This window comes from Arvicanthis niloticus, chromosome X (genome assembly GCF_011762505.2).
Source record: "Arvicanthis niloticus isolate mArvNil1 chromosome X, mArvNil1.pat.X, whole genome shotgun sequence".
In the NCBI taxonomy this organism is placed as follows: Eukaryota; Metazoa; Chordata; class Mammalia; order Rodentia; family Muridae; genus Arvicanthis; species Arvicanthis niloticus.
Genome location: NC_047679.1, coordinates 114,681,076 through 114,699,306, shown reverse-complemented (window position 1 = coordinate 114,699,306; position 18,231 = coordinate 114,681,076). Strand labels below are relative to the sequence as shown.

Here is an 18,231-nt window from a genome sequence, read left to right as displayed (position 1 = left end):
ATTTAACGCACATGACAAGTATCCAGTTCTGGGAAGGGAGGATGGTATAATTCTAACATTATGCCACACAAATTATACGTTTCTTTGCCAAACTCTTCTAGCAAGTTTTACAGTCTCTTCGCTCACCACAGATATTTATAAAAATACAAGGAGGTGAAAGTAAAAACCCACAGCCTCAAGGAGATTCCTCGGATGCTGAGCCTGTCGCCTGGGGAATGTTTGGGCTTTAGACTTTTGCAGTTTATATCTTTTAAAAATAAGTGGAAAGGAAAGGAGCCTCATTTGAATTTGTCAAGAAGCCAGCCTCTCCCTTCAATACACCCAGCTCAGCTCAGGCCTGATCAAATTTCACAAAGAATCAAGCAAGAGAAAGCTCCTGTATTTGATTTTACAAAATGATTCTAGTACCAAGATTGACTGTCTCAAAAACACCCTCTCCCTCATTCGGATTCTTCACCCCACCCCAAAGCACCAGGGAGACTTGGTTATGTGGGACACACATTTTTACATGTAAGCAAAGAACCCCTAAGTTATGAGCCAGCAAACAAAGAGAGAAATTTGAAATATTTCAAAAGTATTAAGAGCCACAAACAGCTGCTTGGTACCCGATATAGGCCTGCCTTGGATAACAGAGCATACATACTGTGGCAACTGGTTTCGTAAGGGAGAGTTATAGAGAAATGGGTTAGGAGAAAATGTGGTTCTGCCGCTGTTTTTCATTATACTGGACAGCAGTGGCCAGTAAGGTTAAGAAGAAAAAAAGTTGGCCATTGAAAGGGAAAAAGGGGGCGGGGGGGGGGAGGCCTAAAAACAGAGCCTGTTCAGAGTGATAGAGTCCCAGGAACTGCTAGGATGGCTTTGGCAATGTCCTGGGCTGGAGTGTCTCCTGCTGTAGGTGGTTTCCTGCCGTGAGTGTTATTTATTTATTTGTTTTCCCCATGCCTTTTCCTCTCTTCACAGATCAGCTCTCAGAAAGACCATGTGGACGGTCCTCTTCTCTTAGTGCTACGACCAGCTCTCAGACAAACACAAACCCGCAGGCAGCCGTTCCCAGCACAACTCCAGAGCAGCAAAGCGAGGAAAAGACAGTGGTAAGTAGCGTGTGTCCCCCCATTCCCTACCCACTGTGTTTTAAAAATCTGTTAAGTGGGTTGAACATCTCCCATGTATTTCCATATGTGGTGAGGTAGATGTTCTGTTTGTTTGGAGTGTCACCAGAGAGTGAGTATGAGGTGCAGAATGAACTTCCATTCACGATGGAATACTGGGAGGAAGCAGGTAGGTGGAGCCCCTCAGGGGTGAAGCTCTGTTGTTTACTAGAATTCAGCTAGCCACTTAACTGGGAATGCTATGCAAATGTCAGTCATTATGAGTGCTCCTGATGGCACTTTGCTGTCATTTACCCTACCCCATGAGCTTATTAGAATGAGTTATTACCTGGCACTCGCAGGCAATCAATAAATACTCATTATTGTTCTGGTCTTGATTGCAGTCTCTTTTTTCCCCCTTGGATTCCTATTGAGCAAGAAGGAAGCTTAGCCGGATGTGTTGGCACAAACCTGCATTCCCAGCACTCTGGACACTGAGGCAGGAGCATCACTAGTTTGAGGTTAACCTGGGCTACATGTACAATGTACATGTACATCAAGTCTAGTGTCTCAAAAGAAGAACCACTTTTAAATATCAGCCTATGATAAATCTATACTGGATCGCCTAGTTGTCTTTGCATCTGGTTTTAGACCAATGGTTCTCAACCTTTCTAAAGCTGTGACTCTTTAATACAGCACCTCATGTTGTGGTGACCCCCAACCTTAAAATGATTTTCACTGATACTTCGTAACTGTAATTTTGCTCCTGTTATGAATCGTCATGTAAATATCTGTGTTTTCTAATGTTCTTAGGCAGCCCCTGTGAGAGGGTTATTCAACCTTCACAGAGGTCGACACCCAGAGGTTGAGAACCATGGTCTTAGAAGCTTTGATTTGGGAGAAAATGCGATTTTCTGTTCTTTCATTCTTGTCGAAAGCCACTGGCTTACTGTCGGCCACCACAACCTTTTATTTCCAGAGTGTCTAAACAGGTGCTTAGCCTTGTTGAGGTCACTTCTTCCTCCTCATTCTTTTCAGACAGGCTCTCACCTAACCCAGCCTGGCATAAAACTTGCTATGTCTTGGGGGAGGATGATCTTGAATTTCTGATCCTTCTGCCTCCACCTGCTAAATGCTAGGATTACAGGTGCGTTCAATCATACTTGGTTTACACAGTGCCCGGGATCAAACCTGGGCTTCTTGCATGTTAGATAATAAGAACTCTACCAACCTGTCACTGCCAAGCAGCCTGGATAGAGAAGCTGGTGAGCGCTACGGCACCATATTCTTTGCCATCTCTGAAACTGTGTATAAAAGCTCATGTGGGTAAACTAATATGAGCAAAGAAAGCTACACTGAGCTTATGGGATTCTCATAAGGGTCTGTGACTTTCAGATGTTAACCCAGAACTTCTGACTTACATAATTGTGAGTGCTATTAGGTTGTGTCATGGAGCCCAGGCTGACCTTGAACTCTCTGTGTGGCGCAGGGTACCCTTGGACTCCTTATCTTTCCCCTTCAAATCCTAAGTGCTCAGATCATGCATACATGCCTTCACCTACCCAGCCTAACTTTGATCACAGCGTAACTGATCTTTACTTATGACTGAAGGCTGGTCGAGTTAAGATTTGTTAGTAACTGCAAGATGGGAGTGAATTTTGTAAGCGTGGTTAATAGCTAATCTTTATACCAAGTTTTATGTTGGATAGAAGCAGGATGAAGTGGTATATTAATTTACTTTAGTAGCTGGTTCAGCTAAGAAGCCAGGCTTAGAAAAAGAAGAAGGAAATGAAAACTATGACTCCCTCAAAAATATACATTCTGAGAAATGAAAGTTTTTTATTTTAAAAGTTTATATCATTATGGTTGTTGATGTTTGCATGTTTTATCTGTGTATAAATGCAGATGCATATGAAGATCAGGGAACAACTTTTTACAAGTCCCTTCCTTCCTTCCTTCCTTCCTTCCTTCCTTCCTTCCTTCCTTCCTTCCTTCCATCCTTCCTTCCACCATGGGCTGTCATCTCTCTGCAAACATTTGCACATGGATTTGAAGGGAGTGGTAACATCCCCTGGACCTATTCATAGACTCCTAGATTCTAACTAAGGCTAAGCTAGGCATAATGTCACACACCTGGAAACCTAGCTTGTGGGAGGCTAAAAGGCAGGACTGCTGTGAGGCCTACCCAGGCTACATAGTGAAGCCCAGGCCAGCCTGAGCTAATGTGAGACATTGTCTCAAAGAAAAACCCCACAAAATAAAGTAAATAAATGAAATGACCTTGGGTTTTACTCTTTGAAATTGAAAACCAATTGTGGGTATAGGAGTTTTGCCTGCATTATGTCTGTGCATCACTTACAAAAGTGCCGAAGAAGGCCAGAAAAAGGCATCAAATTCCTTAGAACCGGGGTTACAGATGTTTGTGAGCTGCCATGTAGGTGCTGGGAATCGAACCTAGGTCCTCTGCAAGAGTAGCCAGCATTGTTAACTGCTGAACAGATTCCTGGGGTTATAATTTTGATCACTCCATGTTGTCTCCATATGCATGATTTCTACTCATGCCTCAATCTGATAGGCAGTTAATCTGATGTGGCTTTTTTTTTTCTCTAGGAGATGACGGAAAATGGAAGTCACCAGTTGATAGTAAAGGCAAGATTCAACTTCAAGCAGACTAATGAAGATGAATTGTCAGTGTGTAAAGGGGACATCATTTATGTCACTCGAGTTGAAGAAGGAGGCTGGTGGGAAGGCACATTAAATGGAAGAACTGGCTGGTTCCCTAGTAATTATGTTCGAGAAATTAAACCCAGTGGTAAGTAAAGCTTTTAAAGTCTTCTTAAGTGTGAGACTTGTTCCTTCTTGGTATTCTTATTGAAAATGTTTGATTTTAAATTACTTAACACAACCGATACATGTATGTCGGAAATAAGACTAGAACGGAACTAGGAATAATTAGGTATGTTGAAACAAAGCTGTATTTAGTTTATGTGAAAGCAAAGGAATCCAAACTGGAAGCAACTGCTGTACTGTAAGCACAAGCCTCTCTGGCCGGAGTGGACAGTGCAGAGGCCTTCCTGCTCCTCTCAGAATCACCATGGCCGAGGACAATAACAAGAGAAGCTGAGAGCTAACTTCCCCTTTTAGCTCTCCAGCCTTTCAGCAGACCTAAAACTGCCTCAGAGATGTGTGAGAGAGATAACAGTCTCCCTGCAGAAAGCTGCCTGACCACTTTAAGAACAAGATGGTCCTTAGCTTATTGTAAACCATGAGCTACTTTTCCCTTTCTTGAACAATGAACACATGATAGACTCTAATTGCTTTTTAGAAGCCTCTTTTAGAGGTTTTTGGTAAATTATTTCTTCTTTAAAATGAAGGCAGATTCTTCTTGGAATAATAGGAAGAAATTAGCAGTCTTGTGGTGTATATCTGGTATCCTAGCACCGGGAAAGTGGAAGCAGATGTGTTAAGAGTTTAAGGTTATCCTTACCTGTAAACAAAGTTCTAGGCTAGTTTGGACTGCATCAGGCCTTCTCTTAAATAAACCAACCAACAACAGAAATCAATAGAAGCCTTCCACAACCAGTTCACAATAGTACATGATGAGACAGATAAAAGTGCTGTTATTATAGCTCTTCAATTTTTTTAAAATTTACCCAAGGGCTTCTTTCAGTAGCTTGATTCCCAGTGTATTACTTCTTTTGTATGTACTTGTTTTTAATTTTAATGCTTCCAATAGGTGGGCCCAGTAGATTAAGCTGCTTCCTGCTAAGCCTGTCTACCTGAGCTCAAACCCCAGGACCCACACAGTAGAAGGAGAGAAACAACTTCCAGATGTTGTTCTCTGACCCCCATATATGCACCGTAGTGCATGTCCCCTAAAATAAACAAATAATTTTTAATTTAAAAAATCCTATGGGCCAGCGAGCTGCTCAGTGGGTGAAGGTGCTTGCTGCACAGCCTGGCCCTAGTCTGATTCTAGAATTCATGGAAAAGTGGAAGGAGGGAAGCAACTGCACAGAGTAGCCCTTTGACCTCAGCATGTGACCTCAGCATGGCTGGAGTACCCTCCCCCTCCCCCAGCATGATCACACATACAAAGAATATCTTTTTACAATGATACTTCTAATTAATGAAAATATAGACTCACTCTAAATAAGATAATATTTTAATATATATATATATATATATGTAACTATACTATAGTATAGTTAATGAAAGTTCCTTCTCCCTCCACAGCTATTCTCAGATAACTATCACTCTTAAAAGACATTCCTTCAAGAACTTAAGATGTAATTTAGCTGTGCCACTTTCTGTGTTCTAGGATAGGGGAGAGGAGCACCTCATTTAGAGGAATGTGTTTGTGGAAGATTTATAAATATTTGTTTATATCAATGTCTCATCAGCTTTTGTCATACATGGAAATAGAACCCAGGTCCTATCTAATACATACTGGGCAAGCAATTTACCTCTGATCCAGAGTCCCAGAACTCAACATTTTTATTTACTGGGAATTGAGACATTTCTTTTAAGCTCTGAAGTATTTTCACAAGCCTTGCCTGGAATTTCCTTGGTTCTGATTATTTTTACAGCCGACCTTCACCTCCTGCAGTATCTTTCCTTTGACATAATCTGGTTGTCAGGATCCCTAAACCATTTTCTAGATTTACACTGATGTTCCCTGGTGCAGTGGACTCATCTGCAAAACTAAAAGGAACAGCTTTCGCTGCCTCGCCTGAAAATTCCAAGCATTGTTTACAGGGCATTGGAAATGAACAGCATGTCTCTCACTGTGATGTCTTACAGCAATGTGCCTGATCTTTTATGGACCACCCTAGGCCTTGGTCTTCATTCCCTTCAGGCTTAGGATATTCTGGTTTAAGACTCAGAGTAGCAAGCTCTGGCCTTGATCCCTAGAAACATCCTGCTATTGGGGGCAAGTCTGACTTCAGAATCCAAGAAACTTGTGATGCAAGAAAAGCATAGGGTCTGTTGTGTATAGATCACACATGAGCATCTCTCACGTAGCTCACTGTCATTGTGTCCTCATCTTCCCTGTTGCTGTCCTTGTCACTTCTGTAATCTAGTCTAAACTAAGTAATTCGGGAGAAAACCAAATCATGGCTCCTCTCAGAAAACATAAAAGCCTATGTCACCACAGTAGTGCTACCCAACCTTGTCCTTAATGACTTCATTCCCCATCACTCATCCCACTTTATGCACACTGGCCTCTTGGCCTATCTGGCTGCCGAGTCATCGGCAATGCTCTCCTCGGAATTCAGAACTGCTGCTTACCTTGTGACCTTAAGGTCTGCTCTCTTGTGCACATTGTAGCCAGCACCTTCCTGAGTCACCCAGGACTGAGGTGAATTTTGTCCCTGCTGCTTCTATCCATCTCTCTGTCCTGCTTCAACCTTTGCCCTATTTGTTTTCCTTCCCCCTAATGACCAACGTGTTTACTTCTTTATTTCATTTACTGCCCACAGTGAACCTTTCAAATGTAAGTACCATGAGAACAGATATGCTCTTCTGCTTTGTTTATGCTTGGTAAAATAATTGTTAAATGTCTGGGTGTGGTGGCACTTTGAAGAGTGAGACAGGAGATTGCCCATGAGCTCAAAGCCAGCCTGGGCTACAGAGTGAAACCTTGTCTCAAAAAAAAAAAAAAAAAAAAAATCAAGACCAAAACAAAATACACACACTTGTGTAAGGTAAATATGGTCAAAATATATGATTTACTTTAAAATATTGTATATTTTATATACAATATTGACTGTATACCAGTAAAAAACCCAGGCTTAGAGAGAGAAAAAGATAATATTGTAAAATAAATAAATAGTGTGAAGTAGGTGTTAAAATTGCATTCCTCTTGTCCATTGAGTATCTACCAAGCACTTAGGGTGTTTGTAACAATATTGCTCACAGACTCTGCCCCTAGGACCTGTTTAGGCTTATGTGCTTAACCTATAGTAACAGCATTAGGCAGAGCTGGCAATACAGATAAAGTTCTAAGCAAGATGTGATTGGAGCAGTGAAGAAACAATTTGATAACCAATATCCTAAGTTGAGGGGAAGCCCTTGAACTGGGTTGTGAAGATATGAAGATGGTTCTGACTGGTGGAAGAATAGAGACAGTGAGTTAAAGAATGCTTTTTATAGGGGCTGGAGAGATTGCTCAGTTAAGAGTACTTAACCACTTCCAGAGGTCTTGAATTCAATTCCCAGCAACCACATGGTGGCCCACCACCATCTGTAATGGGATCTGATGTCCTCTTCTGGTGTGTCTGAAGACAGCTACAGTGTACTCATATACATAAAAAATAAATAAATCTTTAAAATCCTGTTTACAGGAAGGTATAGAACAGCATACAGGATGCTTTCCCTTGAGAATGAATACATGAAAAAAGACTGGACCCTTGAGCTAGAACTCCATGAAGAGGGGTGTGACTATTTTAAGTTACTTTTTATTTTTTACTAACATTTAATGAGTTTCGTTATTATATGTCCATATTCTCCACTTCCCTGTACCAGCTTTCCTCTACATCTCCTGCTATTCCTTCTACTCCGATGAATAATCCACTTCTGCTTTAATGCCATTAAATGTATGTGTATACACATTATGTAGATTCTGCATAAAAGAAAATATGCCATATTTTCTTTCTCCCACATATCACCCTTATTTTCACCTCTCTTGTCTTGTCTTAGTCACTGTTCTATTACTGTGAAGAGACACCATTGCCAAGGCAACTCTTGTGAAATAAAGTGTTTAATTGGGTGCTTGCTTACAGCTTCAGAGGTTTAATTCAATTATTACCATGATGGGGAGCATGGCGGCATGCAGGCAGGCTCTGAGAACTACATCCTGATCCCTAGGCAGAAAGAGAAACTGGGTCTGACATGGGCTTTTGAAACCTCAAAACCCACTCTCAGTGACATTTTTCCTCCAACAAGGCCACACCCCCTAATCCTTCTAATCCTATCAAAGAGTTCCACTCCCTGTTGACTGAGCATTCAAATATGAGCCTATGGGCAGATATTTTTATCTAAGCCACCACATCTCTCTTAAGACTGTTCCCTCCCTTCACAGTTATATTTCTACCCCAATATCCTACATATATAATCTAGCTTCTGCATCTATATGTATATGAATGTATATGTATATAATCTAGATCTCAAACTCACTATATAAATGAGAATGACCTTGATTTGTTGATTTTCCTGTCTGCAACATCACATGTGCTAGAGTTGCAGGTTTGCACACACCATGCATGACTCATCTTCTCATCTTTCTATACCTTTCTTTTTCCATCATGCCTAGCACACTGCTTCAGACAAACGAGATGATGTTCGACCTGTGTTTGCCACAGTTTCAAAATGTTTTGAGTGTATGTGCACTTGCTGGGAGCTTGCCACCCCCACCCCCCGGCACTGTGTGGTGATGTTAACATGGTAGAATCTAGTAGAAGGTAAGACTTTGGAGACAGCGCCCTTAGAAGAGAGATTAATGTAGTTCTTCAGGCACTTTGAATAGTTCCTGTAACCATGGTTGTTATAAAGAGAGTAAACTGGCCTCCCGAATCTCTGTGGTCTCCTGCCGTACTGTGCAACCTCCTCTTCTTCATGGGGCTGATTCTCTTTCTGTTTTCTTCCATATTGTGATCTAGTCAAGGAGGCCCTTACCAGAGGCCAAATAAACAAGGCCACCCAATTCCAGGCATTTAGCTTCTAGAATTGTGAGATAAACAAAATTATATGTATGAGTACCTGGATATAAATATTTTGCTGTAGTAACAGAGGATGGATTCATTCTGAGAGAAGACAGAGAAGGGTGTGTGTGCGGGGGTATGTGGGTGCTGGGGGTTGGAAAGTGTTGGTACTGAAGATGATGAACTGTTTGAAAGTTACAGAATATGGAGGAAGGGAATAAGAAAAACTGAAGATGAAACACACAAGTGGCAATATAAGGCAGTGGATGATGGAGTAGGAAATACATTGCAGACCAGCAATTTTCAGAGGCAGAGAGCATAGTAAGAGTGAAGAATTTGTGGGAAACTTAATGGAGGAAGTAATATTTGAGCTGGATGTTAAAAGACAGGAAGCCTACAGATGGGCCCAGAATGGAAGCAAAGATAAGTCCTAGAACTTGGTCAAGGAAAACCAGTGAACTTCTGATGTCAGACTGAGCAGAGTGAGCTTTGGATCAGTGTCAAAGGTTAGCTTGGTGTAAATGAGGGTATTTTGTTGGGAAAGTTAGGTGAACAATAAGGCTTTTTTGACTTGAATTCATTCCCAGCCCAACTCTTACTGGCTCTACAAAATTTGGAGTAAGCCCAAATGTACCAAAATGTCACCAAAGAACATTTTGTATTTGTTGTATCCAACGTTTGTGAATGGCTGTGTTTTTATAAATGTTTTTCCATAAATTCTTGCTGATATATAAGCTTAGAAAATAAGACTAGTCTACAGGGAGATTGAAGGTGGTTCAGTTCATAAATGAAATATGTATCCATAGACACAAATCTTCACTTTAACATTTTAAAGCTCTCTGCTGTACAACCTTGTCAACCACTCAGGAAGCTGATTCAGGAATGGAACTGAAAACCTCGAGTGATCTCTATCTGCTTGCTATTGCGTCAAAGGCATGGCCATATGGTCACATGGACAGTCAGTAGTTCTGACAAAGTCACACACCTAGCCTGGGGTGGGTGACACATTCAAACTAATATGAAGAGTATTTTTGTAATGTCATGTAATATAAGGTAATGACAAAGCAAGCCTAGAACCATAACCTCCCCCACCCCCAGCAGTGCTGTACCAGGGGAGTGCCATGCAATTTCTATCTCTTGAGACTGTGATTCACAAGAACTCTTATTGCTGGGGTAAATTGTCCTCAGGGAATAGCATATTAAGTTTTAGATTCCACTGTACATCTTCTGTAGAGATTACTGTGACCAGAGGCGCAGAGGCAGCTTTTCCCCCTGCTCTTTGAGAGAAGAGAGATTCCAGAAAAGTGCAGCATAAAGAATAACCCATAAGATATTATAGACAGGCAGGAAATAGAGTTTCGGACTCTCTCTCTCTATGTGTCTCTCTGTCTCTCTTTGTGTCTTTCTCTGTGTCTCTGTATGTCTCAGTCTCTCTGTCTCTCTTTGTGTCTGTCTCTCTCACACACAGAGACACACACATGCGCACACACACAGAGATGGGAGAGAGGAAAAAGTCCTTTCAGCAGTCTCTTATAAACATGATGATAAAAATCTTTCACTAAGATGATTGAACTTCAACATTTGTGATATCAAGAAGCTCCGGTTGGGCTAGAGAGAAGGCTCAGTAGTTAAGAGTACTTACTGCTCTTTCACAGGACCTGGCTTCAATTCCCAGTACCTGCATGGAGGTTAACAATTGTCTTGTACTGACCTTTGCATAAAAATACATATAATATGAATTTGGTCACAGAATCCTGACTCCTTTATTGCATTTGAACCAGATGTATTATAAATAAAAAACTACTCATCTGTATAATTTAAGTTCTCTTTTACAAATCAGTGATAACCTATATACTAGCAAGTTGTTAATACAGCAAAAGCATTTCTACCAATACATTATGGGAATATAGCAAGCTATAATACTCATTTAAAAAAAAAAGGAGGGGGGAGTTACAATGGCATCCTCAGTATACAGCCCAGTCTATCTTAACCAAGAAGACCAAGCCGGTCTTAAACTGGCACTCATTTGTACTCTTTCTTTGCCATTTTTCCTTTGTTATCTGAAAAGTCAAGGCTTGAAATTCTTGTATTGTTGATGTATTCATTCATTCATTCATTCATTCATTTATTTATTCATGTGTGTGTAGATATATGATGGGTATGATCATGCCAGAGCATGGGTGTAGGGGCCAGAGAACAGATTGTGGGTGTTAATTCTGCTGATTCTGTTGGAATTGGTTCTATGGGAAGGAGTAAGTTCTATCCTTCCACCAGAGGATTACACTGAGGCCATCGGGTTTGATGGCAAACAGCAAACATCTTTATCCTCTGAGCCCTCAAAGCTAATTTTGTGAAGATTTTCCATTCACTTTCCCCAAGACAGGCATTGTGGGTAACACCTGTAATCCCTGTGCTCAGCACGCTGGAGATGATGGTCACGTGTTTCCAGCCAGCCTGGGCTACTGGTAAAAACCTTAGTTTAAAAACAAACCTGGATGAACGAAAGGAAAAGGAAGAAAAAAAGCCAAAGAAAGGAACAAGGAAAGACACCTTCTTATTTTTCAGTGGGAAATTTTCCATATTAGGAATGTGTTGAAACAAGCATGATTAGAAGAAGAGATTTTAAACAAATTTTATTTTCACCAACTGATCCTGTTTAGGAGTCATTAAGTCAGTCGAGAAGGATACGTCCATGGTTAACCAGGTCTGGATTATGGCCCATTAGGAAACTGCTCTTCCTCATTGCAAACCAAAGCTAGGGTTGAGCTTTAGATTTGGACTTCCTGTTTTAATCCCCCAGCTGTTTCACGTACATGCTTCATGTCCAGAAAAACTGCCACTCGATTTATTTTTGGCGCCTGCAACAGGCAATAGAAATTTGGACATCAGCAGAAGCAAGGAAAGCTTCCAAAATGAATTGTAAAGGAGTCTTTACAGCAGGAACAGGGGGTTTCTTATTCCTGTGCCCGTGTAACATTGCCATTTGTTAGTTTATGTCGAAAACCCCATTTTAAAGAAATGCTTATTGATTCTTTGTCATGAATTGAATGGACCTGACCAGTTTTGTTTTTTCCAATGCTTTAGCAATGCTACCAAAAATGTCTATGCATTCATGGTTCTGATTAGGCCACTTTGAACTAGCTCTCAGCACTTCCACATATTTATCTCTTATCTGAATGCTGCTGAGTGTGGAATTTAGAGAGAGCTTCACAGGGTGAGAAATTAAGGCAGGAGTGTAGAGCAAGAGAAAAACGAAACACCAGCAACTGGGCCTGGGGACATAGCTTGGGTGGTAAAAGTGCTGGCCTGGTATGGAGGAAGCCCTGGGTTCAATCCCCAGCACAGAATAAACCACCATGATACACATCTGTAATCTCAGCACTCATGCAGTGGCTGCAGGGAAATCAGGAGTTCAAGATCATCCTCTCCAACATAATGAGTTAGAGGCCAGCCTGGCATATGTGAAACCCTATCTCAAAACTAAATGAAAATATTCCCCATTTTTCAGAATCTGGAGTAATAATAACCTGTTTCATCCCTGATGTTGGCATTACTTCCTCCACCACCACCACCACCAGTAGTAGTGCGGGGAGGGGGGGGTAGTAGTGGTAGTATTGGTTTTTCAAGACAGGGTTTCTCTATGTAGCCCTGGCTATCCTGGAACTTGCTCTGTAGTTCCTGGCCCTGGACTCACAGAGATTCTCCTGCCTCTGACTCCCAAGTGCTGGAATAAAGGGGTGTGCCACCACTGCTTGGCTGGTAATTTATTTTTAAAATATTAAATTAAATTAAATTAATCCCCCCTCTCTCTGTGTGTGTGTGTAAGCAGAGGCTAAAAGGACAACTTTTGAGAGTCAGTTCTCTCCTTCACAGGGATCAAACTCAGGTGGTCAGCCTTATTGGAAAGGGCCTTATCCACTGAGCCATCTCATAGCCCCTGATAAGAGTAACCTGTTCTCCCTTTCTCTTTCTGTCTCACTCATCTCACAGTCTTATTAGAGCTTTGATGATTTCATTGACCTTTAAAAAAATAAAAACCATGTAAACCTTTATTAAATTTGCTCTTTAACAATTTCAGATTTGCGATGTATTGTGATTCCTCCCACCTTTACCCTCTCTTACATTTTCAAAGCACTAATTCTTTTTCGGTTGCTTTCAGTCATCCCAGTCACCAAGGGATCTCTACAGTGTCTACTTATCTCATATATGATTGTCCTTTATTCTTCTTTGCATAGAGAACATTGTGTTTTAATTGCATTATGCATTCTTTCGGGGCCTTTCCTGCCCTTGGCTGTGTCTTAGCAGGCACTCCATAAGTGGAATGCACTTTTCTTGGCCTTGCCCCTGATTGGTGACCACATCTTGCTGATATCGTCTCTCCACATACTAACCAGACTTGAGACCTTGCTTTGTTTCTGAGAACAAAGGAGATAGGGCATGTTCCATGTGCTGTGGCTATAGACCTTGCTTGTACACCTAAAAAGTGGTTTTCATTTATTTTTTTAAGACAGTCTTGTTATGTAGTTCAGTTGACCCGCAACGCTCTAGGTATTGTTAGCTAGTCTAAAAGTTATGACAATCCTCCTGCCTCAGCCTCCTTAGGACTGGAATTATGAATGTGACACACTGCAACAGGCTCCAAAGTTTTATTTTAATTAAGATCAGCTTAAATAATAACTGAACAAAAAACTTAAGTTCTAATTAAAATCTCCTCAAATTGTGGGAAATGTGCCTGATAAAACTGACAATTGCTCATTATTTTATTCCTGCCTTCATCCCTCCTCTGATTGCTTCTGCTTTCACTTCTGTTTCTCCCCTCCTCTTCTTCCTCTTCTCCCTTTCTTCTCTTCTCTATTCTTCTCTTTTCCACCCTTTCCCTTTCTTTGCCAATTCCCTTCTCCTTTCCTTTCCTCCCAAGAGGGTCCAACTTTACAGATCAGCCTATCCTCTTTCCTCCTAAATGCCATTTGAATTTTAAATCTAGGAAAGAACACTGGGCACAACAGTAGAATGCTTGGGTTCAGGTCCTGACTATCATTTACAATCTCAAGGAATAGGTGGAGTGGCTCTACGTTACTCAGTTCTGTTCCCATAAGGTCTTTTTCTTTCAAAGTTTTCATCATGTAAATGCAGACATTCCTGAGTGTGTGGGTTTGTATGAGTAAGGGTTGGTGCCCTCAGAGGTCAGAGGTATCAGGACCTCCTTGAACTGCAGCTAGAAGCAGTTCTGAGCCTCCAGACATAGGTGCTGGGAATCAAACTAGTGTCTTTGGGAGCAGCAGAGAATGCTCTTAACCACTGAGCCATATCTCTAGTCCTCTATAAAGTTTTAATAAGCCACTAGTGGACCAAGATGAAGCGTGAAGTAGCATAGATTTCAGAAACTGGACAGTACTCGTTATCAGAATAACAAAGCTGGCTTTCTTTGCTGGGTTTTAAGCCTCATGAGAATGGCCCAACTGGCATTCATTTTTACAGGCACACAGCACCTTATGGTTTGTTTGTTTGTTTGTTTGTTTGCTTGTTTTCCCTACCTAGAAATTGCTTTGCTTTCTTATCTATAGGCCTCGAAAGTCAGATCAAGTCCCTCTGTGGCCATCCCAGATATAACTGAAGTCCTGCATCATCTTCTGCCCAGTACTATTCACCAAGCCCTTTAGTAGCTCTGTCTCTGAGAATTCTATTGATTGGGAGCAGAGCCTGTATATCAAGTCATGCCTTAACTTTGGTTTTAATTTTGCCATTTCCTATCTGGATGACCTTAGGCCAAAGACATCACATCTAGTTTGGTGTTTTCTCTCCTCTATAAAATAAGATGATCTTCATTTTTCAGGGTGTTGTAAAGATAAACAATGCTATTAGTCCCAAATAAATATTAGGAATAATTTAACATAATTAGAGTTAAAATTAAAATTATGTTGGAACTATTTATAAAATGATATTTTAATAGAATTATAAGGCTATAGAAAAAGATGTGTGTATATGTGTGTGTATGCATAAATATATATGAAAAGAATAAAAAGATAAACTCATTAGAATTTATTCATGTTTCTACCATTTTTAATTTTTAGAGTTGGCCTATAAAAGATTCATAACTTGAAAAATATAATTTATAAAAGCAATGTTAACATATGATGACATACTCTTACTTGGTCATGAGAAGTCCACCATGATTCAGAATGCATTTAAAGCAGTATATAATACAGGGAGATAATGAAATACAAAGCAAAATGAAGAAGAGACAGCACAGGCTAGAAAGATACTGTGCAATAATGCTGTTAACCATATACAGCCAGGAGTGCTGGTGTACACCTCTAATCTGGCACTTGGGAGCCTGGAGATGGAGGATCAGGAGTTAAAGGGTATTTTGGGTTACATGGAAATGCCTTATCTCATAAAGAGAAATATGAGTGTGTTGTGTTTCATTTTAAGTGGAAGAATGTCCTAGGGTATTCCATGATTATGATTTAATGGCTAAGATTAACTTTGTAAAATAAAGGCAGCATTTTCTAATATAATGTAATAATATTAAAATGATACATAAAACAGGAGAATTTTGCAGAAGTTTTCAGTGACTGGGAGAATCTTCTTTATTTTCTCATTGGCACAGTAGGCATTCCCAAGAAATGCATGGTTGGTATTATGTTCTTTCCTGTTTGTGTGTTAATTTGCAAGTTATAAATACACTTTAGGTTGCTTTGGTTCCACTCACCTGTTGTGAATAAATTAAGTGGACACCCTGAGTTCTATAAATAAATCTAAACTTTGAATGACACTCTTGCCTTGGCTCTGCCATTGCTGAGCTATGGATTAACTCTTTGGACTGGCCCTCCCTTGGAACTTGAGGAGTCTGAACAAGAAGATTGAGCTTTGACCTTCTGCAGTTACATGATATTTCCACTTACTTAAGAGGGTCCATTTCCCTTTTATTTCCACTTCAACTCTTCATAGTATGTCAGTTGTCCTCTGTTATCAACTGTATGGTATTAACATTATCTAAATGTCTGTTTTACAGAGAGACCTCTGTCCCCTAAGGCTGTCAAAGGATTTGACACTGTTCCACTTACCAAGAATTACTACACTGTGGTGAGTGTTCAAAGGGCAAAATTGTTTTGACTGGACATAAAGATGTTTCACTTGTCAAACCACTGCTAATTTTGAGGTAACACAAAGGAAAGATGGGAAAAGGTTGCTTTGGGAAGTTCCAAGGTGCTTTGCATTACAGTGGCGTTCATATACTTGTGACTCTTACATATATCTAGAGGTTTTGCATCCACAGTACTGACTAACACTTCAGAGCAAGGTGTGCTGCCAGTGGTGAAAGAGAAGATCATTAATATGTAGGCACCGTGCTGAAACTCAGTCACTCACCTAATTGTGTATTTAGAAGAAGGCAAGTCCCCAGGTTTCTGAGATGCAATGAATTTTAAGTGATTGTGCTCTGTGATTTTATTTGAGAGTCAATCAACCCGTAACACCTGCTGGAATATTCTCAATTCTATTTTTGAGGAGATCCTGAAAGGAAGGCTGTCTTTTGACAGAGAGGGACGAGTGAAATGGCTCTGGCTTAAACACAGATATGTCAAGCTATATTAGCTATAAATAGGGTATGTGTAATGCTCAAAATAAGCTCCCGTTTGCAAAAAGAAATTACATCACTCTCCTTAATCTGTTTTCCTTCTCGTCTCCTTTCCAGACTTGGCCCAGTCACTAATGAAAAGGTCAAGTTACCATTAGCTCTAAGTTGCCTTTTCTGGTAGCCTCACCAGCTCCCCAAATCTCTATTGCAATACAGCTTCTGATTTTACCCAGTGTTCTGTGTGCACTTTTACTACATACTCATTTCATTTTGTGCATGGAAAACAGTTTTTAATCACCACCTCTATACAGGTATGTTAATGTAATTTGGCTTCTAAAATTAAATCCCACTATCCAGTGAATTTGTTCTGTACTAGTGACATAAACAGTAAGTGATATAAAGAATCAAGGAGGAGCTTCACAGGTGCCGTGGGCAGCCATCAGAGGAGAATTGTTTGTCAGCGTGTTTCCTCTGGTTTCTAGATGGAAAGGCATGATGCATCAGAACTAGCCTCCCATTTCCCTTCAGGCCTCACCATCACTTCTTCCAAATGGCTCTCTACTGATTTCATTTTTAAGGAAAGGACTGAATCAAATGACAGTTGAAAGTGTGCCATAGTGTCTTCCTGTGGACCTGCAGCGTATGACACTCTGCTGTGCATATCACTATCTTCTGATTGCAACACATTAAAATGTTGAGAATGGGAGTTGAGGTAGCTCAGTGGTACAGTATTGTGTAGCACATACAGGAGAGCAACTCTTGTGATTCTCATATGCAGATATTATACACAAAAACTGGATGAACTGCAGCCTGTATAACCCAACCCCTATTGGAAAGCATGTATATTCTTTCTAGCTTTAGACATTATGAGCAATTCTGCAGGCAGCACCTTAGCTATAGAGTTTAAGGATCTGCAGTATAGATTCCTAGAAGTCCAATTTTTGGCTCAAAGATATATATGTTTTAAATTTTTGATGTATCTTATATCAAATCTCAAATTTAATTAAGAAAAGAGATGATCTGGGCATTTCATACTGACCAGAAGGGAAAACATGTAGAACTTTTGTGTTAATATTACTTAATAATTTTTACTATTTATTTATTCTATTGTTTGTTATTTTAAAGTTTCATCTCTTATAGCTAAGGCTGGTTGCAAACTTGCTATCTAGTCAAGGATATATAATAATTGTATTAATGTAGCCTTGAATTTCTAATCTCCTGCCTCTGCTTCCCATGTGTTGGGACAGTAAGCATGCTCAGTTTGATTATCTATCTGTCTATCTATCTATCTATCTATCTATCTATCTATCTATTTATCTATCTATCTATTTTTAAGACAGTCTCACTTTATTGGCTAAGCTAACCTGGAATTCAGTACATAGCCCAGACTGTCCTTGAATGTACAATCTTGTAGCATCTGTTTCCCTAGTGATAGGATTACAGGAATGTGTCACCATCTCTGGCTTATTACTGTTTTATTATTGAGTACAGATATAGTGTGTGTGTGTGTGTGTTACAGCTTGATATGGGTATAAAGAGATTATTGTTGATTGGGTATTTTTTTAATCCATACTAATTTGGAGTTGAATGTTTAGGAAAAAAACTTGTGACAATGAATTCAGAGTATGTCCCCAAGTGATCTGAGTGTCCTTCTTATCTGTGGATATCTGACACAAATAAAAAAAAAAATACTATTCCATTCAGAAGACTAGAAAAACCAAGTTATTCCATATGAGAGATGTTTCCATCTAATCTTATATCAACTCTCCCATCAAAGCACTGTTAATACAATTATTAGATATCCTTTACTAGACATAGTGTCTGATGTTTTACTCTATTAAAAATAACTCATGTAAATAAC

The 18,231-nt window shown here is 40.1% G+C and overlaps 1 protein-coding gene across 6 annotated transcripts in view; it reads left to right on the top strand.

Annotated features, from left to right (window-relative positions):
• Positions 1 to 18,231, top strand: part of Arhgef6 (Rac/Cdc42 guanine nucleotide exchange factor 6) — a 111,109-nt gene that overhangs the window by 33,331 nt on the left and 59,547 nt on the right. For all 6 annotated transcript variants that reach the window (XM_076918819.1, XM_076918820.1, XM_076918818.1 and 3 more), the window contains 3 exons: positions 961 to 1,091; positions 3,699 to 3,900; positions 15,807 to 15,877. In XM_076918819.1, coding sequence (XP_076774934.1) covers positions 961 to 1,091; positions 3,699 to 3,900; positions 15,807 to 15,877 — 404 coding nt within the window. The remainder of the gene's footprint in view (positions 1 to 960; positions 1,092 to 3,698; positions 3,901 to 15,806; positions 15,878 to 18,231) is intronic.